The sequence below is a fragment of the Protomyctophum parallelum genome, assembly GCF_964188405.1.
Source record: "Protomyctophum parallelum genome assembly, chromosome: 10".
Lineage (NCBI taxonomy): Eukaryota > Metazoa > Chordata > Actinopteri > Myctophiformes > Myctophidae > Protomyctophum > Protomyctophum parallelum.
The window spans coordinates 9,342,378-9,366,024 of NC_139704.1; the positions used below are offsets into that span (position 1 = coordinate 9,342,378).

The 23,647-nt window shown below is 42.2% G+C and overlaps 1 protein-coding gene across 1 annotated transcript in view; it reads left to right on the top strand.

The window, feature by feature from the left end:
* Positions 1-17,131, top strand: part of abch1 (ATP-binding cassette, sub-family H, member 1) — a 39,441-nt gene extending 22,310 nt beyond the window's left edge. Inside the window, exons 9-20 of the mRNA XM_083775384.1 lie at positions 1,904-2,000; positions 5,176-5,344; positions 5,790-5,890; positions 7,456-7,526; positions 7,958-8,007; positions 8,183-8,239; positions 8,342-8,412; positions 9,311-9,399; positions 10,090-10,193; positions 12,035-12,194; positions 12,931-13,035; positions 15,569-17,131. Coding sequence (XP_083631510.1) covers positions 1,904-2,000; positions 5,176-5,344; positions 5,790-5,890; positions 7,456-7,526; positions 7,958-8,007; positions 8,183-8,239; positions 8,342-8,412; positions 9,311-9,399; positions 10,090-10,193; positions 12,035-12,194; positions 12,931-13,035; positions 15,569-15,675 — 1,181 coding nt within the window. The 3' untranslated portion in view covers positions 15,676-17,131. The remainder of the gene's footprint in view (positions 1-1,903; positions 2,001-5,175; positions 5,345-5,789; positions 5,891-7,455; positions 7,527-7,957; positions 8,008-8,182; positions 8,240-8,341; positions 8,413-9,310; positions 9,400-10,089; positions 10,194-12,034; positions 12,195-12,930; positions 13,036-15,568) is intronic.
* Positions 17,132-23,647: the final 6,516 nt, after the last annotated feature.

Sequence of the window (23,647 nt, forward strand, 5' to 3'; positions counted from 1 at the left end):
TACATTTAAATATGCAAATTAGGCATTATATAGGAAGAGATATGCAAATAATTGAAAATGTGAAAAAGCTACTACTGTGGAAGGGTTAACATATATAAATGTACTTATTAGTTATATTGAACCTATAATCAATTTAATATAGTATGGTTTTGTCCACTGAATTAATAATTAACGTTCCAATTTTGGAGCTCTGGCTCATGGACTAAGAACCGGTTCAACCCTGGTAAAAAATGGGCCACTTCTAAAAAAAAAACGCCTTCTAAATACTTATTCAAAAAATTCAAAAATGTTATTTTGCTACATACTGTACAGAACCCCCATTAATTAACCCCCAACAAGAACCCCAAAAGGGGTTACCGTCCAGAAGGGGTAAAACACCAAAAGGTTGTTGGTTCCTGAATCCTGAATGGGTTGTGGCTGGGACACTAAAAGTTTAAACCAACTATTCAAGTTATGTCAGAAGGGTGTCATCGTGGTTTAAAACCACAAGACCGCCAACCGTGCTGCACATTCTTCCCCCTGTCTACCCTCATCAGCTTCCTCTCTCTTTCCCAAACCTGTGCTACATATCCTACTTCCTCATTTTTCTATCTCTTGTTCACTGTGGTATTACATCCCTCTAACAGCGGGGCTCCACCGGGCGCGTCGCCGTCACCGTCACCGTCAGGGAATGTTCCCTTTTTAATCAATGAAGGGTGGCTCCACTGCCCGCGTTGCGTGACTGCATTAAAATTCCCCCGGTTAGTTTTTTGACGCACGCGACAGAGACCCGCCATAATATACACTGTAGTCCTTTCAATGGCATTCATTTGGATTAATATGGATGAGTGATGGATGCTGTGTGCAGCATTCTTCATAAAAGAAATTAAAAAAAATAGTATGGGGAAGACAAATTGTTTCTCATTGGGTTAGTTGACATAATTGTAGGTCTAAGAAGGCTAAATGTGTTTAAACTGGATTTGTGTGCAGCATTCTTCATAATTAGTGTGCAGCATTCTTCATAATTTTCACTTCAGGTGATATGACCGACTGTGACTGAGTGACCTTAAAAGGTCAAATGCACTTGTCTTTCAGTTTCAAGGTAGATCAATGCACCAAAAAGGTTTATCATGCCTGTCCTGTCTGGTGGACATGTCTGGACATGTCTGGTGGACATGCAAGGAAGTTTGTTTACCTACTGTATGGGGAATGGCGGTAAAGAAGACAAATTGTTTCTAATTGGGTTAGTTGGCCATTATTGTAGGTCTAATAAGGCAAGTATGTGCTACAAATTAACTAGGTATGTGTTACTCTTAGTTTGAGGGTAAATAGCCTAGAGCAGCGGTTCCCAAACCTTTTTGACCATGCACCCCCTGTTACCTCCTGACCTAGCTGACGCACCCCCTCACATGGAAATATAAATTGCATAAGCTATATAGGGACATACATTTCCAATTTATCCACATATATGCACATATATGAACCTGAATATGGCTTATATATGCAGCATAGGCTATATTCTGCATATACTTGCCATACAGTATATTGGCCAGTATATATTTAAAATAAAACCATAGCACCACCATTAGCCTTTCATGTCGCACACCCCCTACCTAGAAGGTTCTCGCGCACCACAAGGGGTGCACGCACCACAGTTTGGGAACCACTGGCCTAGAGTACTGCATTATGTACTTGATTAGACAGTCAAGTAGGCCTGTCACAATATTATTTCATAATTGCCTAATCATTATTTGATATAATCGCAATTATTCTTTGTAATTTGTAATGGTGACAGCCCTACAGTCGAGTGGGCGATAGATAGACGGACATACTGTAAGACACAATGCCTGATTGGAACCGGGCACCTGGGGATGCTGTATTCTACTGTGTTCTTCTTAACTTTTGCCTGTGTGTTTGTGTACAGCCGACTGGAAGGTTCGAGTCAGACACGTGCTGCCAAAATGGAGGAACATCTCAGCCTTGATGATCAAAACCTTGGTGCGGATGAAGAGGATGCCAGGGTGAGGATGGCGATATGTTTTGTTTTAGGCTAGAAATAAACTTGTTTAAGCAACATTCCTATGTATGCACTCCGTAACAAATTCTGTATGTATATGGGGAATGATGAATGACCACCCCCTTCGGTCAGGTCATGTGGATATTTACTTTTTTCCTTGTACACATGTCCCCCGGGTATGGTTTACTTAGTTTAAACGCATCAGAACAATTATCTCTGTTTAAGTATCTCACCCCAAAAACGCCCCTAAAGGAGCTTTACAGTACATCATTCTTTGTTCTATCTTTAGCTTGATTTAGTATTCCATCACCATTATTTAGTATTCCATCATCTTTGATTAGGTTTGATCCTCCAGAATAAGATTGGGTAATCCAGTGAGTATCCAGCCTGAATGCGTTTACTTTTGACAAACTTGTGAGCAGTTTAATGAAGAATAGCAGTCTAATAAATAGGAAGCAGTCGAAGCAGTTTTTATTAGTCCTAGTTTCATGCCCTAAACATACAGACTACAAAAAACGTGGGAGCGTCCAGTCATGATAGGAGAGGCCTGCTGTGTCAGGCGGCCGAGTCACTGTTCCACCTTTTCCGTCAGTTCCCCAGGATCTGGGCCTGACAATGGGACGATCAGCAGTAGCGGTGTAATGTTTCACAAAATGTACAGTTGGTTTGGTACTTTTCCAATAAAAAAATCACACTTGTGTGAAGTGAGGGGCGCTCATTCACAGGGAACACCAGAACTGCCGATCTTCCGTTTCTGTTCTTTCTATGACAGCGTGACTTGAGTCACACTGGACTGGCAGCATACTGTACACCCATAGGAGGCCTTAAGTATGTTTCACCAGTTTCAATTGAAACAGGCCTCCACCCTCAGGGGGGCCTCAACAACATAATGATGTCATAGGTATATGGGGACCTCATATTTGGTCTTGAAACGGGCCTCCAGATTCCTAAGGCCGCCCCTGAGAACACACAAACACACCAAGCTGGCCATATGGGGCACTAGCTCCCCTCAAAGAGCCATAATGCAAAATGCTTGTCATTCAGCCTCACTTTGAGTTGCTCAGTGGACTGTCTCTCACACAGCGATATGGAGAAAAATATCACACCCGCGTGACGTGAGCGGCACTGTTGTCACCATACATCACATTCCGTGCTCAGCCAGGCAGCTTGAGCACATTCTGCGCACGTGCGCACGCACACACACACACACACACACACACACACACACACACACACCCTCAAAATACAACACAGCTCAGTGTTAGGGAACGCTGTAGCAATTTACAATTTAGGCATTTAGCAGACGCTCTTACTGTAATCCAGAGTGACATTAAGCAAGAACAAAAAAGCATGGGAATGCATCACATAAAAAGCATTTATCATGAAACATGCGTAAGCTAAGAACGTAACAGTGGAATATCTATAAAATGAAACTATATTATAAACTATACATATATACTATACTATGCAACACAATGCGGTGGAAACACAAACCTGTGTCTGTATGTTCCAAACTGAACACGGTGGAACTCTCTTTATTGTATATTCATTTCTATGATCTTTTTTTATTTAAAGGACCAAGGAGTCCTGAAAGGACTTTATTGTTATTGTTAGTTTTTTTTTCCTTCTCCTTCTGCCAAAAAAATAATAATCGCGAAACTCTGCCTACAGAAAAAAAAATTATCTTAAGGGCGACTGTGGCTCAGGAGGTAGAGCAGGTTGTCCAATAATCCATGGGTCGGCGGTTCGAATCCCGGCTCCTCCTGTCTACATGTCGAAGTGTCCATGGGCAAGACACTGAACCCCAAATTGCTCCCGATGTGCTGGTTGGTGCCTTGCATGGCTTCCGCCACAATCGGTGTATGAATGTGTGTGTGAATGGGTGAATGTAATGCACAATCTATGTAAAGCGCTTTGGATAAAGGCGCTATATAAATGCACCATTTACCATTTTATCTGGTACACAGCAAGCTAAAAGGAATCAACACACCAGCACGCCAGAGACCATAATACTTCAAACCCAAACAAATAGTTAAAAATAGAACTACAAACGCACGTTGGAGATTAGACAACAGATAACAGCCAGCACCAGCAACTGTGTTTATTTAATCACATGTTAAAAATGTGGCTTACAATATGTCGGAGAAACGAGTAAAACAATAGCTGCAAGGCTGAGACAACACAGATACAATATTAACAATGCAAAAAAGACAACTAAAAGGATTGTTCAACATTACATGGCACATGGCATTGAAGCTCTAAAAGTATCTGGACTTCAACACAATCCCAACTGGACAGTAGGACAAAGACGTTTTAATGGAAAACAGTGGATTAAGAACCTCAACACGGATTTTCCTGGAGGTTTAAACATGCCAAAATATTAGACAAGTTGTTTTGATTTTGTACCAAAACACCACAGCCATATACATGCTAAACACAGCCAACAATCAATGGAAATCAGACTTTGAATATAGGGGACAAATTAGCACATTCCACACCAAGCTAACCTGGGACACCAAGCCCCTCAGTCCCCTCAGTCAACCGCCGCCACTCTTGGCCCTCTCCCTCTCGCTCTCTCTCTCTCGCTCACTCACTGCCTTGCTCTCTCCCACAATGTTAATGTTAAGTTAGTAAAGTTACACCTATTTTATGTAAATAACATGGTAAAATGTGCAGCATTGGGAGGTAAAGGGGAGACACTTTAATTGTGAAGGGACGACAGGATGAGGAAAGGTGTTGTTGCTAATTGTCGAGAGTAATGGCTGCATGTGATATTGAACAGTCAAACTATTCGTATCAATATACGGCTGTATCAACAAAATAATTATGTCTTTGTCATAGGTATATGGGGGCCTCATATTTGGTCTTGAAACGGGCCTCCAGATTCCTAAGGCCGCCTACTGTTGGATGGTGCTTCTGGCATTGTGCGAGACTCACAGAATCACCCCCCTCACAATGACGAACAGAGATATCCAACAATTAGCACCACCCCCAGAGGCATGGTGGTGGCATTTGGTTACTCGGGGACACAGGCTCTCTGAGGGCTGCTATATTTGTACTCCTCGCCGTGTGTCTTACAGAGAACGGATGGAATATGTAATGGCGCAGAGGCGAGAGTATGTTCGGTTATGTTGTGCACTATGGATTTTGTTGTAAATGTCCTTTAATGTATTGTACAGGTCCTTGGCTTTCCAGTTCTTGCTGCCAGTCATCCAGATCTCTCTGATGTGTCTGTGTATCGGTGGAGACCCCAGGGGGATCCAGGTGGCCGTGGTTAATAATGAAACCTCCACCTCTTCCTACAGCCACAAGCTCCTCTCCTTCCTGGATAACTCCAGTGTGGAACAGGTAATGTGGAACAGGTGGGGACATTCCCCATACATATGAAATATTTTGGGTGGAGAGATAGTCTCTTCACTCAGAGAACAAAGGTTACAAAGTAACCGAACGTTCTCAACCTTTTCAGGCCGTGCAAAGGCGTTGTGAGCTTGTAGATATAGGCCATTTTCAAAAATGTTGTCTCTTTCTTATGTTATTTGACAATGTGTGTGCGTGCGCCGTGCGTGCGTTTTTTGTGTGTATGCACCTTATGCATTTGAAATGTATCGTATGATTATGATATCATGTAATACATGTCAATATGTCACATAAAATACACTAAGATTGACTCAGAATGTGTAAATAATCTGTAGCGGTCAATGTTTTTGTTATCAGAGTTACATTGACACTATGGATTTCGCTGTGTACAATCTAGCTATGGCAACTTTTGACTGTTTGTACATCTGCGTTCCAGGTGCATTTGTCCCATTCTGAGGCTTTCGCAGGGGTTTATAATGGAGAATACTGGGGTGTCATCGGCTTTGGCAAGAACTTCACCAGCTACCTTACTAAGAGGTGAGAGAATGTCTCCTCTGCTTTGTATGATGATGTGTTACCGTAAATGTAAAACAAGGCCACCTAGGTTACATAATGATACGCCAACAGACAAATGGCTAGACTCGTTCCATCACTTTGCGTGGCTCAATATATAAATGGGTCACGTAGCAGCATGATTGAACCCATGTTTCCCAGTGATTGCCATCTTATATAAAGGATGAAAACCCAATGGCAAAGTAGTCTGCATTCTGTATCACAATATGGGAGCTGTTATAAAATAAATATTATAAATAGTATATTCAAAACTTAAATCGTTACGTTATCGTCATACATCGTTCAGATGCGTACAGACAGTGTACCAGTTATCTAGCTGATTGATATCACCATCAGCATTGCAAAATAATCAGTTCTTATCTATTTTAGTCTGTTGACAAGCCAAGAGTGCAAGTTTATATAAACAAACAAAATATAGCACAAAACCTCATGTTTAGATTTGGTTTGCTGATCTGTGTATCTGATAGAGATCTCTGCTACTCTCTGCTTGTAGGCTCCAGTATACCTTTGACAGGTCTTGTTTTGTGTGTGTGTGCGTGTGCGCGCAACGCTCGTGCGCCATAGATGGAGCGCTTACGGCCATACGTGTGTGTGTGTGTATTTCTATTTAGTTTTTCTTATTCTTGTGTGTGTGTTTCTAAGAATCTATTTTGCTTTTCTTATTCTTTCTATCACGGCGTCAATCTCTTTTGACGTCTTGTGTGTGTGTGTGTGTGTGTGTGTGTGTGTGTGTGTGCGTGTGTGTGTGTGTGCGTGCGTGCGTGTGTGCGTGCGTGCGCTGGGATTTGTCGGGTAGAAAGTCTGGTCCTGCCTGTCCCTAACTCACCTGGGCAGATTGTGGCTCATCACCACCCAACAATCACATGTTCCCTCTGGCGTAATCATGTGTCGTTCTTGTGACACTTTGCCTACATTCCATTTATTTATTTCAATGTACACAGTATGTAGTGTTGTCTCCCCCAGCCCCCATAGACCTGGTCCAGTGCATTAGCAAATCTCGCAGTACTATTGAAAGTGTCTGTCATGCTTCCAAAAATGAATTGATGGTCACCAGTTTCCTTCATGAGTGTTCATTTGAAGGTCCACTCACCAGTGTTTTTTGATGAAGTGGTTGAAAACTGTAAAAACCTGTATTTGTAGCCATTGTTTTCAAGGTTTTGTATTGTCACATGCTTGCACTTACAATACAGCTGTGGCAATACTGCAGGCAGTGATATTCTTGTACCTGCAGTAGTAGGTACTGTTGCTCTCTCCGCAAAAGTGTGTTGACAATGAATAACAATATTGTTTTTGGGCGGTACATTATTTATCACTGTACAATTGCACATACAGTACATGGAATGTGCATCTTTTTACTCACTCAGCTATGGCTGAGAAAAATAGCAACAAAGATAATTGCAAATAACTATATGTTACAAAACTTGAATAAACTAATAACAGAATTAAAGATGTACACATGAATGAATGTGTTTGAATGTGACTTGTGAACAGAGAAGCGTGTTTCTGAGCCATATGTTTGTGTTGCACAGAATGATGCAGAGGCAGGTCTCCAGAGACATAGTGGAAGGAGGATCAGTACACGTGTGGTTAGACCACACCAGTAAGTACTACGACTGACATTGTTATGGTTTCAACTTTCAAGCATTCTTCTACTGCTGTTCCATTATACTTCAGCACAGAGTAGGCCTGGGTCATATGACCTCAAGCCATTCATTATGTCCTATGCCAGCATCTAATGTCTTTGAAAAAAGAGCCGCCCAAGGGCCAATTTTATTTGAACACTGTTTTTCACTGTCTCCAAAATTAACTCCACCAAACAACATGGACGCGTTAGGTTCCATTTGTATACTGTCAGATTTACAGACTTGTATCGGTCAATTTAGCCCCCCACCCCTAAAGGTATGCATATAATCCCTGGAATTTGATTTAGAGAAAAATAGAAGTAAATAAATGTTTAAAATCTCTTTGCTTTAGTGTGGTGGTTGTGAGAAACTGATGCTGCTAGTGATCATTAACTATGTTTTTTTATAGATCAACAAATTGCCATTATGCTCCAGAAGAAACTCCACGACGCTTTTCAGGTACAGAAATGCTTTCGGCTGTGTTCTTTGTTAGCTCAACTTACATAAGGCTTCAACCTGTATGCTACACAATATGTTGTTGGATTCTCTGTGGCTTCAACCTGTATGCTACACACATTTATATGCACACAATATGTTGTTGTATTCTCTGTTTCATTCTATATCTTACCCGCAGGATTTTGTGGATAATAAGTTGGGCAGTATGGCCTACCTTGTTGCACTTCCTATCCTGGTAAAAAAAACTACATTTATTTATTCTATATATTGTTTTATACTACAGTTTAAGTGATAGTTTGTTCATATTCATGCTAAGGCTATATATATATTATTCCAGTTTGAGGAGCCTATCTATGGCAGCCAGAAGACTGACTTCACTTTATTTGTGACACCAGGAGCTGTGCTCAGGTCAGTATATGGGCTGATTTAACCCCTTAAAGCCTTGGTTGCGGTGCCTTGTCGTGTGTCTTAAAGCCTTGGTTGCGGTGCCTTGTCGTGTGTCTTAAAGCCTTGGTTGCGGCATCAGCGCTGGAAGGGGGGTGCGGAGGGTGCTCCAGCATCCCCTGCTGGTGGAGAGGAGAATTTTTTGACATGTCTATCAGAGCGTGCTGAATGCAGAATGCACAGCGAGTGAGTTGACAGATAGACACAACATGACGAGACAGCAAAAACCTATTGTTGTTTTACTTTCACCTGCACCAGGTTTAAAGAAATCTAACCCAAACAACAACACAATAAGAGTCACATACTGTTATTATGATTAACTCGGTTAACTAGGTCCTAAATAAGTCATTATTAGGCCAATTATACCCGGATAAGACCCGAAATCTTTCGAGCGTTTTCCCTCCCACCTTTCAGCCCCCCCTGGTATAAATACCTTCCAGCGCCCCTGGGTTGCGGTGCCTTGTCGTGTGTCTTAAAGCCTTGGTTGCGGTGCCTTGTCGTGTGTTTGAAAGCTCACTAATTGTAGATCAGCTCTTTCTGGTGCACAGCATCGGCATGCAACTAAATGTAAAGCCACCATTAATCCTTGATTTGGGGGGGGGGAAAGAAACGATCAGCACCACATTTCTGGAGGCCAAAAAAATGCCTCTACTAATTTGTTTTCACGTAGGCTATGCTTCATACTTTTGGAAATATTTAACTTTAATTTAATAATGATTGTGCTGCAACCTTGCCCACATTTGGAGTCATAATTATGTCATAGATGGCTAGTGTTATAGAATTTTATAGATGACTGATGTCTCTCTCATACATCTTTTATTTCCATTCTATTCCACTCTATCTGTTCCCTCTCCCAAACCAGTATTACCTTCTATCTGGCTGTTGGACTGACAGCGCTCTCCTTTGTCCTGGAGAGGAAGGAGGGGCTTCTCGACAGGTGCTGGGTCGCAGGTGAGTGAGGTCAAAGTTCAGAGTGCATCCCAAATTGCCTAGTGTCACCTATTGGCCCTAGGGAGATTTTTGAAGCAAGGATGTCAAAATTGCCAAATCCGGTACTGCAAAATCTGGGCCTTTACTTTACTTTATTATTTTATTTGGACCGGACAAAGCATATTAATAAACAATATTAATATTAGCAAGAATTTCCATTTTTGTGTTCGTCCTCTAAATAAAATATAGCTCACTTATTGTCATGTAAAATGGCATCACGGTGCCATCCTGCCACTCTTCCAATGTGATGCGTCTGACCATGTGTATCCAATGTGCTGGCCTCTCTGAGCATTCTGTCACAAGACCTCTCCACGAGGCAGCATGAGGGCTGTTTTAAGGAATCTCCACTAGGGGGAGTGCTAGGACCACAGCACCACAACTTTATTGTTAATGAAATACTCAGATACTCTGTCTACTATGTCTGCAGTGTAAGCCGCTGTACAGTTTCTCTGTTTGATGCAATGATCTGGAATTATATTCTCTCAATTTATTTTATATTATCTCTCTCCCCCTCTCTCTCCCCTGTGTGTTATATATAACTTGCCCTCTCTCTGTTTACCCTACATCTCTTTTCTTCCTGCGTGTGACGTGTGTGTGTGTGTGTGTGTGTGTGTGTGTGTGTGTGTGTGTGTGTGTGTGTGTGTGTCTCAGGTGTGAGTTCTATGGAGACGATGTTGGCTCACCTCTTCTCTCAGCTGTTTGTCATCAGCGTGCAGATAATTCTGCTGCTCCTCTTCATCCTTCTCGTCTTCAAGGTGTCACGCACGCACTCTCTCTCTCTCACACACACACACACACACACACACACACACACACACACACACACACACACACATTTTCTATTGTGGTCCTAATATTCTTAACCATGCCCATTGCCCATATAGGGTGATTTTTTTTTAAATGTGGCTGATACTTGTTTTTACAATTATGCATAACACATGGAGCATGAATTTATGAAACAACATAAAAAGATGAAATTTGCAGCAATGGTATGTGGTCCTTCCTTCCTTAATGTATACATTTACGCTGCTTGTTTATGGAGACAAACAACGGTTGAAGCTTATATGAAAATGGCATTATGGAAGCATGTGAGGGAAGGTTTCAGTTCATTCTTTGGCGTGCAAGGGTACATGTATAGATGGAGACATGACTTCTACAACCGCCACCCCTGTAATGTCATGTGTAATGTGGAGGACCTCAGGTCAAAACACAAGTCCTACCTTTTGTTAACTGGCACACCTTCAACAACGGAAGAAGGAACTAGTTAAAGAACGTGACTAGTTACTCAGCACATGATTGAACACCACTGCACTATGGTACCTTGTCTCCCAAGCACGCTTGTGGTGTCAGTGACGTCTTAAAACGCTTAATTAGAGGTCATTGGGGTCAGGGTTACAATCTGCAGGTGGAAAACACTGGTATACGTTCAACTGTATTGATTACCAATAGACACGTACTGTATATATGCAAACAGTAGCAGAAACTAGTGGGTATGGATTTGTGTGCGTGCGTGCGTGCATGCGTGCGCGTGCGTGCGTGCGTGGTAGAGGTAGGTGTGAGTTAATTAAGGTGCTTAAGTCCAAAGAGACCTTGTACCATAAATCACTTCCTGAGTCTCCCGTATCCAAGGATCACTCTGGGATCGCCACGACAACAGCCCATGATTGCTGTGGCAACCAAGAGGTCATGTGGCCTCCCAGTGCCGCTCTATTTTTGCACGTTGTCAAGGGAGACGGATAGTGCCTCTTACACACACACATACACACACACACCACAGACACTCAGACATGCACACAAACCAGAACCTACTCAAATACAAACACTCACAAATCCACTCAGCGACACTTACAAACGCTTTCACTGGTTTACCTGAAGAATGCAAAAACAAAAAAACAGAATATATATTTAACTCAATGGATTTGACTGTGTAAATATATTGTGCCTATGAGTCGTCATGACCTCATTTCACCTCTCACTATCTGTAGAGATTATCGACACATGTGAGGAGGGCTTTTCATTTCCTGTGGTGTTTTTGGCGGAAGATCTGTGAAGACTTTTTTCTCTCACTTTTAAAGTGATTTACTGGCATTAAATGATGATAAATGATCTCTCCTGCCTCTTACTCTCTCCCTCCCTTATACCAATCTCAATTTACTCCTGTCTTCTCTACTTCTGTCTTCCATTCTCTTGTTCCCTTACACTTTTTACACCTTTCTTCATGCCGTTATCTCTCCCTCAATGGGTGACAGTGGCTCAGGAGGTAGAGTAGCCACCTCAGAGCCGGAAGGTTCCCTGTTCCATCCCCAGCTCCTTCTGGCTGCGTGTCAAAGTATCACTGTATCCTTGAGCATGACACTAAACCCTAACTGCTCCCGAAGAGCAGGTTTTTCACATGGTCGCCTCAGTGTGCAAATGTGTACCGTACAACGATTATCTGTAACGAGTGACCGTGAAGTACAGTACATTTTAAATTGACTGGTTGGAGAAGTTAAAGATGAAGAAAGCACTATATACTGTAAATGCTGTCCATTTACCATACTTCCTTTATTTCTCCTATCCCACCTCTGTTCCCTGGCCTTTCTCTGCCTCCCTGTAGATTCCCAACGAAGGCTCCATAGTGCTGGTGATAGCTTTGATTGTGCTGCAAGGAGTAACGGGGATCTCCTTTGGCCTGGTCATCTCTGCTGCCATCGATGACGAGCAGAACGCCAACCAGGCAGCACTGGGCATCTTCTACCCCAACCTCATCATTAGTGGTACAACTAAATGTTATACTATGACATTATACCAACTATACCAGGGTTTCCGCTAAGTATTTTTGGTAGGGATGTCTGATATTATCAGCCTCCAGATCTTATCGTCCGATAAATACATAACAATGTTTTAAATAAGTTACAGGAGTTCTGTAACACTGTGTGTTTGTGATATGAAATGTGAGCTTACCATAATCACAGTACTTTCAATAGCTTTTGAAGAGCATTTGCAGAGGACAGGTGTGTGGGTTCAGCTGACACTTGTTGGTGCTCGTTAATGATATAGGCATCATGGCAAATATGCTTCTGCACTGTCAAATTGGCCAACATGTGATCTTGTTAGCTGACAATTAGTTGACTTTTGGTGAAAAAGCCTGCATATATCGGTATCGGAAAGTAGGAGTTGGACAATATCGGAATATCGGATATCAGCAAAAGAATGTCAATATCGCACCATCACCCTGCTCTCTGATCGATATACCTCATTACTGTAGCGCAGAAATTCGAAAACGAACTTACTATGATACAGTAAGTAATACAATACGTAATATGTATTGACCTGAAAGTTTGAATTAAAACTAATGTGTATGGGGATGTTGTAACCAGTAATGTACAATATACTGTTAGTGTTAGCCAAAGGGCAAAAATACAAAAGAAATAACAATACCACTGGTATGGTCCTTTTGATACAGAATATCAGTCAAGGCAAGCCAGCCATCTTTCTCCCTGCCCCCTCTAGGTATTATCTGGCCTGTGGAGTGTATCCCTTATCCTCTCCGTTACCTCAGCCTGGCTCTCCCTCAGACCTACGCCTCTGAAGCCCTGCGCTGTATCATGTACCGAGGTAACACACACACACACACACACACACACACACACACACACACACAGCAAAACACATTCACACGTTACACAACCCTCGGTTACACAATATGAGAAACTATATCCTGTCGGTACGCCAGCCACCATGTGCTTTGCTCACATGATCCACACACACACACACACACACACACACACACACACACACACAAACATTTACACAGGGGACTGTGCCCACATACACACACAGTATGTATATGTACTGTATACAAACATGTACTGGAAAATGTACCAGCACACAGTGATGCAATAAAATAACGCGTGTGTGTGTGTGCACACACACACACACACACACACACACACACACACACACACACACACACACACACACTCTAGACTCTGGGTGGCCTTTTGTCAAAGCAGCTCTAAATCATTCAGAAGCCCCAGATACACTGAAGATCAGCTCAGTGGACTGGATGGAGAGATACTGGTTTCTCTTGCCACCTCCCATTCTTTCTCCTTTGTCTCTTAATCTCTCTTCCTTCCTTCCCCCCCCTCTCTCTCTCTCTCTCTCTCACCATCTCTTTGTCTACCATCAGTTGTAATGTTACCTTTCTCTATCCACTTTCTCTGTTATCTCCCTCCCTTCCTTGCTCTCTCTATCTCTGTCTCATCATTTCTTCATGATAATAAGGGCTGACGGCATTCCTTAAGCCTCCTCCCATGTCACTTGACACAGTGTCAAACATGAAATCATGGCAGGTATATTTCCTGCTGAGGACCTCATACAGCCAGCAGTACAACAGAAGGTGAAACAGATGTAGCTGTTGGCAGTGTCCATATTCAACTGCAAGGTTGAAAGTAGGTCATTTATCAAAACAATCCAGAGCCTGGCACAACAAACAAACCTGTTTCACACTGGGACCTAATTTTGCATTGACCATAAAGTCAAGAAATAAACATCCTAATTTAGACCCATTAAACCTATATGCACCTTTCAATCTAGGACAGCATCTGTGTCATGTTAGTTGTTAGAATATAATAACATAATATTATGTAATAACATAATTAAAAAGAAAATGAAGTTTTTCAGAAAACGTAGGTTTTCTTTAGGAAATTGGCCAAGACTAAAAGTCACTGGGATTAAAAGTGTGGCCCGAGCCGGCCTAGCGGTCCGGGCACCTAGGCTGGTAATCCAGCCTGATAGCGTGTCGTGGGTTCGAGTCCCGATCCCGACGACCTTTGCTGCATTTCACCCCTTATCTCTCTCCCCATTTCCTGTCACACTACTGTCTACCTATCAATAAAGGCAAAAAAACAGTGTTTCACATGGTCATCAGCCAAATGAGATATCGGCAAATAAGTGATATTGCACCAATTGTAAATACTAGAACAGTGCCCGTTGGGGGTGTGATCAATTGGCTAATAAAGGGCGAGGTCGCGCATCATTGGGGGGTGCTCAGGTGTGATGTCAGAACAGGCCAACTCCATATATGGAGATCTGTCTTGACAGGGGCCCTGTCCAGAGCCCGGGCAGAGACTTTTGTGCTGGTTCTGAACCACCGTGGGTCAGACGGACTCGACACCAGGCACTGCACTCCCTGTTCTCGAGTTATGTGGATTACAGATTACAGACATACAGAGATTAGGCAGCGGGCGCATTTATAGATAGATGTTCTTGAGCTAACTGTTTATCCCCCAAAATCACGAAGACTAATTTGACCATTGGGATAACAATTTAAAATTTAGGCATTTAGCAGACGCTCTTAATCCAGAGCGATTTACAATAAGAAAGAAATAAAGCATGGCAATACATCACATACATAAGAAGTAGTTATCATGAAACATTAAGCTAAGAACGTAACAGTGAAATATCTATATAATGAAACTATACATAATAAAGTAATAAAGTGCTATGATGACTATTGACTACATAAAATGCAATTCTAGTGCTGTCTACGTAACATGCTATAAGTCTGTATAAAATGCTATCTAAGTCTACATAAGTGCTACGGGCCATGATGGAGTCTGAAAAGGTGGGTTTTCAGACTACGACGGAAGATTGGGAGTGAGGCTGCAGTTCTGATTGTGATGGGAAGTGCATTCCATAGTTTTGGAGCCAGAAGGGAGAAGAGTTTGGGACGTGTGGAGCATTGTCCTGGTGTTTTTAGTGAAGGTACCCTGCGTTGGCTGATCTGAGTGCGCGGGAGGGTTTGTAGGGTTTGATCATAATTGCAAGATATAGTGGAGCCATACCTTTGGTTGCTTTGAATGTCAGCATCAGAGTTTTGTATTCTGTGCGGGCAGCAACCGGGAGCCAATGGAGGGAGCGGAGAAGGGGGGAGACATGTGAGAATTTTGGCTGGTTGAAGACCAAGCGAGCTGCAGCATTTTGTATCAGTTGGAGAGGCTTAAGTGCACATGCCGGTAGGCCTGTAAGGAGGGAGTTACAATAGTCAAGTTTTGACAAGACTGTTGTCTGGATTAGGAGCTGGGCTGACTCCTGGGTGAGGAACGGTCTAATTCGTCGTAGAATTGATGTCCCTTCTCTCCCACAGGTTGGGGTCTGACGCGGATGATGGTGTGGCGAGGCTTCGCCGTCACACTGGGATGGAACACCTTCTTCCTCGTCCTGGCCACTGTCATCCTCAAGCTGAGAACGTGATAGTCTCGCACCAGAGACCGCTCCTCGAACCGGGGGCCAAGGCTACCAGGGTGAGGCCCAGGCTTCACATTTTGTCCTGCGCCTTGCTGTCATCTCTGGATGTAATTGGTGTGGATGAAGATCCCTGTACCCTGATGGACTGATGCATCTCAGTCTCTGCTGAATGATAAGATGTGCACACACACACACACACACACACACACCAGCTGCCTGACCCTGCGACAGTTGCGTTGGCCTATTCTTGCCAGAGAAACTTTCAAAACACTGCATGTAGAAGTGCATGAGACAGAATCGACACCAAGAATAGCACCTGAGCCGTGTAGCATTTCTATCTGCAGCGTGTTGAAAGCTTTGACCCTCTCCTGAATAGGCTGTGCACCAAACTCAGGGGTCACTTTTAGTTCCAATAGCCTGTAAAGAAGAACAATTCAGAACTTTGCCAGTATGGGTTCATTGGTGGTCCCTGGATTATCATCTATTCTACATTACCGTATATATTTGATTTGTAGAAAGCTGTAATGTAAATGAAATAATGTTATGTAGTTGTGAATTATATGCAAGAGTTACAAAGTTTAGCGTTTTCGTATATAAACGCAGGAAGAAGAATGCTCGTCGGTAAGAAAATATATGTGACATTTTTGACACTCTTCCGCATTTCCCTGTTGCCTGCTGCCTGGAAGGAAGATAATGAGGAGAGTACAGTGCTGTCAGACCTCAGCACAACACTACAGTTTGTATGAATTAACAAGTTGACTGTCAGAAAATCCTCCCAAGGTGTTTCGTGCCTCAGTACTCCACCCAGCCAGATCTCTTGTTTCTCTGGACTCCTACTTATAGCTGCCTGCTTGTTGTCGGTTGCATCCCACGTATTTTAAATTGCATCCCCTTTCCCCTCACTTTTCTTTCCGTGCGAGAGAGGAAACAAGGAAATATGTTTTTAGAGAAATGAGGCGTCGACGTCCATTTCTGATTACACAGCTGTATCTGCCGCCAGTGTCTGTCATTACTGTTATACACAAACAGTAGTCCCCGGCCTGCACCCTGCATTCATAATTCCGTTTTGAACATTCATTGTTATACTATACTGTATATCAAAAAGCCTAAAATAACGAGCACTTACTTATACTGTTTCTCTGCCATTTCATTTAAATTTGCCTGTTGTAGGGGCGGAGTAATTCACATAATGGCGTTCCGCTGAAAGTATAGACTGCTCTTAAGCTGCTCTTGCGTACCCACGCTCATAGCATCTCAGAGATCCCTCTTCGCTCCTCCACCCTTAATTGTTTGAAGGATCGAGGAGTGAGGAAATATCTAATTAGAGACTTGAGAATTGAGATGTAACCATAATCTGTACTTTATTTGTACCTCCTGTTTACTCCTTTGCAGGAAGTGGTAATCGTGTCACGATTGGTTACCAGGTGCTGTATACCAAACTGTATTAGCTTGCGGAGTAGCTTGTTGCTTCTGGTTGTAGTGATGTTATTCTCTGTAACGGGTGATGTGTGTGCCTGTGCCTATATCTCCTGTGGGTGCTGAGGGAGAGGGGTAGATGTGGGGTCTTTTATTTTGTCATGTGTCAAATGTTTCAGTTCTTCTGCTCTTGTATTGCTTGTTAAGATTATAAGCTTGTTATTCCTCTGGACTCCCCATTTGTACCCCCCACTGTGCTGGACAGAGTGGGAGGCCAGCTGGGTAGATTCTAGGGACAGATTAAAAATGTTATCACGCTCTTCAAGATGTCCAAATGCTAGTTTTACACTGGATAGTAACGCAGAATTCATTCAATAGCTATAGTTCTGGTGAGGTGAACAGTATGATCATTTAACCCAGAAGATGCAGGCTGACAAACTAAGTGCATGAGCAATGGCGATTGCATTCTAAACATATACATTGTGATTGTGTGTACAGTACTGTTCAGTACTGTATAAATGGGCCTGTGCTGTAGCTTCAGCATATCATGGAACGATGTTTGTTTTTCGAGATTGATATGTTTATAACATAGAAAATAAATACAAGGCCTTAATTCTCATACAAAAATACATTAAAGTTGAAAGATTCAATATAGCCAAAGTAATGCCAAAGTCCTATACTTTAGGCAATGCTGGTTGCCGACGGCCGAAAGTTCAGACTCGTCTAAAGCGCGTCCGTTTGTGGAGTTCATGAACAAAAGATGTATTATCTGCAGCCGAACTGTCACTTCACTTCAGCATACAATAAATACGTAAATAAATAAACAGCCAAATGCACAGGATACAGACCACCAGCTCTCATGAAACACAGTCAAGATCCTCTCCTCGCCTGGGAGCATCAGCAACACCTGCATACCCTGTATGTAACCCGGTCAACTTTGGCCTTGACCATGCCATCTAGTGACGTCATCATGAGAAACAACATGGCTCATATGGCTCTTACAGCATCATTTCTTTCTATGAGAAAGATGCCTTTATTTATTTTTGTCTTTATTTTGTATTTTTTTAATTATGAAATAGCCTATATAGGGGACCCAGCTCTCTTAACTGACTACACATGGTCAGTTTTCCAGGCTTCTATTGTTAATGGGAGTGATTGACAGACAGTACTATAGATGTTGAGAGTCCTTAGATCACTAATCTGTCCAGCTTTCATATTGTGCCATTCAGTCCCAGTTGGGATTTCTAAAGATGTACATGCATTTGGAAGGGGGAAAAAGCAGCTTTTAGTTTTTTCATACTGCAGACAATTGTATCATGTATATGGGGAACTACGCACATACTGTACTGTATAAAACATGTTATTTGGGGTTAAGTGTTGTCAATAAGAAGTAGCTAGACTTTGAAAGTTCTTTCATGGCTGGTCCAAGAGCCATAATAATATATGTTAACAATTGGCCACCATGGTACAGTAATTGTCAATATTTTCACAAAAGATTAAACTGCATTTTGGTTTATTATAATATAATAATCGAGCATCAATCAACAAATTACTTATGTTGTATTGCTTGGACATTTGTCTTTGTTGATATTGCCACACATTTTAACCCATTTAGACCTGAGGACGTTTCTACAAATGCCTTCTAAATCCTGACCGTTTTCTGAAAAACCTATGTTTCTATGTCAGTGGTTCTCAAACTATTTCATGTCAAGGACCCCTAGAATTATCTGCATTTGGCCGCCGACCCCATCTGAAAATATGTTGTTCCAGGGACCCCCCAGAAGCAAAGGTTTTAGTTAAAAACGTTCGCTCTGAAAGAATATATATTCAAACTAGGCACCTTGGCTGGTAATCCAGTCTGGCAGTGTGCCGCGGGTTCGACTCCCTATCCCGACGGCTCTTACTGCATGTCTTCCCCCATCTCTCTCCCCACTAACTGTCAGCCTACTGTCTGTCCCTCCATAAAAAAATATAAAATTCACTCTGAAAGAATATAGGCCTATATTCAAAGATTTGCCTTGAACATTTTCACGATTTTTTTCAAAAATAGCAGACCGAGTGCCGTGCTATGAGCTTGTAGATCTGCTATTTTTCAACAGCTAAAGCATAACATAATGCTTAAAACACCAAAAGGGATTCCCGCCCAGAATGGGTTACCGTAGGGAAAAACTGTACATCTCTGAGAAATGTAATTCTCTCTTTCTGGATAGAATCCTCCTTGAATACAAACAAGCAAGGATTGTCACTAGAGCCACATAGCTACAGAGTTGGATACACTTGGCCTGTAGTTCTTCTCTGAAGCAACATGTATGTTTGTAACTGTGTAGCCTACATGAAACAACTGATGATAGCCCACATGATTGAGAATAAAGGTTTAAAGCGTGCATATTTTGCAGACATCGGTGATCGTTTGGTTTTTCATTAGCCTGACAAACCGTAGGAAATAGATTCTTACCGAGGGAATCAGCTCTGTGCCTAAGCCTTTATTTATTTATTTCTGGTCATACAGTATATGTATAAGGTATGGACAGTGCAGGCTAGCATTAACTGAATGAATGGATAATTGCAAAGAGAAGGACAATCACCGGTACAAATAACTATTGATTCAAAAGATGGACAATGGCTGGTAAACAATATAGTACTGTTGAACCCTTTGGACAGCATTCATGACATTGCCATGAACTTGATGGCATGAGATGATTAAATGTTGTGAATTAAAATAGTCTTCAATACAAGTTACTGTACCAGGAAGTTTAGTGCCCATCAATCTCCTGGGATGTCTTTAACTCCAATCTACCTCCTTGTCCATAATCCAACCAAAGGGCACGTCAAAGCATATATACTGTATCTGTATATTAAAACACCTGTATTGTAAAATGTATGCACTGTGATAGCACATACTGTACGCTTTGATGACTGTATTGTCTTTTGAAACAATAAACCCTCATGGGAAATGTTTCTTTACCTCGTTTCTTAAAGATACACAGTAAAGTCCCGAGGACTTCGTAGTGGATTGTTTTGTCCTCCTTTTACAGTAGCTCAAACAGTCAGTGCACATACCAGATATTTAATCAGATGATCTGTGTCACCTGTCATTCCCTCTGATTCTATATACCCTGTCATTTTCTAGTGTAACTGTACAAAATGTGTCCACAAAACAGGAAAACTGGCAGAAAAAGACTTGCTCGCCACATAAACTGTTAAGGAAGACTCGTTAGACAGATGGAACATGCGCTGCTCCTGTGCTTGCGGTTATGGTTAGGTTAGGGTTTGAGGTATAGGTTGTCGGTCTAATGACTGTTGGACCAATAATAAAAGTGTTGCGTAACGTCAGAGTTTTGCTCGACATGTGCACGTAAAATCCCACAGGACACAGCAGTGATTATGAAATCCACCCAGGAATAAAGAATGAAAAAATAAAAGGAAAAAGGCAAATCCTCTAAGGGCATGAGAGACAGATTTATTGAATGACATCATGCTAGCTCACATCCTTGCAAACCCTACTGTATTGCTCATCACCATGGCGACGATGACATCGCAGCGTTGAGTAGCTGTCTCAACAGCAAATGGAGAAGTTGTGTGTGTGTGTGGGGTGGGGGCAACGACACGTGTGTGTGTGTGTGTGTGTGGTGGGGGGGGGGGGGGCACGTGTGTGTGTGTGTGGGGGGGGGGGGGGGTGCGGAGAGGTGCAAATAAAATGTTTTACTGTATATAAAGTAAATGTGAAATGTACGTGTGTAGGAGGGGGTGCACATGTGCAGTGCACTTGTGTGTGTGTGTGTGTGTGTGTGTGTGCGTGTGCGGGCACGTGTGTGTATGTGCGTGCCTGCGTGCGTGTGCGTGCGTCTGTGTCAGAGGGCTTAGATTAGAAAATTCCATAGATCTGGGGTGCATCCAAAGATCACACACATGGATGCCAGCTTGTTTCAAACAGGTAACTACCTTGAATCTGCTAGCAGTTGCAGTGTACTCTCCCATATCCACACAGTGACTACACGTACAGTAATCGCCTCAGTGTTTATTTAGTCTATTCTCAGAGTTACACACAGACAAATTAACACTGAGGAGTTGTGTGTATCCATTTAAAAAACACTATTAACATTTCAAACAGGCCACTCAGCTATGTAAATTAAAGTAACTAAGTGCATTTACTCAAGTAGGCCTACCATACTTACGTTTGGTAGCCTACTGATGATCTACAAGATCACAATGTGTCACACTGCGAGTCTGCGATGCGTTGTAAACTTCTACATCTTGTAACATGTATTTGTACATTACAAGTCAAAGAAATGGGAGTACTTCCTCCGCCACTGCACAGCCACTAAGTAGCCTAAGGGAGCATGGCTATGTTTACTCACGGCACCTGACCTGAAACACTGAAGACGCCGAAAAACAAGTCTTCAAATAACCACTTGGGATTTATGAGTGATGCTTGCAGTGTGTGTTTATTTTGAATGTGTGTATGCTCGCACGCACACATATGCTCGCGCTGCAGTAAGGTTGCAATTCAGGTACGTGTCATATCAGCAACAGCAACAAGGCTGAAACATGGGGATATGGGAAACCAATCATAAATACAAAGATAAATTACTAAAAATATTCATCTTAAATATCTGCAATGTGTCTGAATTCAAGAAATATCTATCAAGAAATATAGGCCTTTGTATATAGGCCTACAGTCCATGTACTGTATGAATCCAATTATAGAATTATAATGGAACATTGCGTTAGACTCAGCATGCAATTATATTTTATATTCTAAAATAATGCTTTTGCTAACTTAAAGCTATACAAATTTCTGCCTGCAGAAGACTGAATTGCCTAATTTACGCAAGACATGATCAGCATTTTTTCAACACCTGTCAGTTAAATATGCTATGTCCACAACTAGGCCTATACACACACACACACACACACACACACACACACACACACACACACACACACACACACACACACACACACACACACACACACACACTTTGAACACACATGTGATTCATCTGGTGCAGTCGGTCCCGTTGTGCCCGGCAGCACGGTTTGTGATATGCTAAACATTCTGTAAACATTACACGGTGCATGGTTACCATCACCATGGCAGCATGACAACAGCACTCGGCCCGGGCCCCCTCAACCCTGGGACGTTATTTAATGTTTGGTTAAGCATGAGCAGCGCATGTTTCTAGCCTCTCCTCTCTGCGCTCTCGACGCGCCTTGCGCACAACCCGGAGGATCGCGAACCCAGCTGTTGCTATGTTTTGGTGTTATCGCACAACAACAACAGGAGGATAAAATTCTCCCTAGAACAGTCTGCCCTTAGCACAATTCCACACAGTTCATGCTGTCCACTTGTTCACATCACATGGGCGAAGGGGAGAGACCAGATCAGATGATTGGTGAGATTAACGGGCCTTCCCATTGCGTCAAGCAAATTCATCAAGTCACGAGTAGAGGTTGAGGGGGTCAGGTCAAATGCAGGACACGTGGGGCACGACTCCAACATTTGATAGCCAGTATGACCAGTTTAAAAGTGTGACACTTAGCATGATTGATCAAGGTATCAATGGCTTTAAAGTATAACGGTGCCTGTCACAGGGATATTAGAGGTTTTCATATTGCAGTCTAATTATAATTCTGACAAAACATTTACTACAATGTAAACTCCTGAGATTTACTTAAAGTCTGAGAGTGTCCAAATGTCAGAGTGAAATGAATGCTAAGGATTTTACTGTGTACACAACCGTTACCAACAACACATGCAGTATATTTTCTTATCAACAGCCATTCCAGTCAACCTAGCAAGTCATTGAACTTGTACAGGGTCATGCTGTTCACTGAACTGATCAACACCTGCATGCCTGCAGGGTCATGCATGGTGCCAGACCACTAGCCTGGAAACCAGACAAATCTGCCAGTGCAAAAAAGAAAATGCCAGGCTACCACACCGCAACAATGAATAGAGAAATATCTAAAAGCTCCTGCAGGCAATGTAGACTCTACTTCACCTAAATGCCTGAAATATAAACATAAACACTGAACAACGAATGATCACAATTTCTTTGGAATAAAACATTGTTTTGAAACACTTCAAATAGAGCAGGTTTGATGTACCATTAAGTTGTTATTGAAGCTGCTCTCCAGAGTACATCTAGTTCAAGTTCAAGATCCGTTTTCTGCCAAACAGCCAGGCTCGGCACAGATGACAAATCACACTCACATTCACTGCACACAAACCTCAAACATAGTAACAGAAAGACATGACAAAGTGGTACGGTAGCACAGTCAGTGGTGGAAGAAGTATTCTGATTTCTTTACTTAAGTAAAAGTAACAACAACACATTTTTTAAATACTCTTTTACAAGTAAAAGTCCTGTATTCACATTTACTTGTGTAAATGTACCACAATATTGGCATCAAAATATACTTAAATTACTACCAAACGTAAAGGTGCTCATTATGCAGAATACAGTATGTTCCAAGCATATATTCTGCTTGAGATATCAAAATATAATTATATATATATATAGAATTTGTCAAAAATCTGAAAGCTCAAAAACGTCAC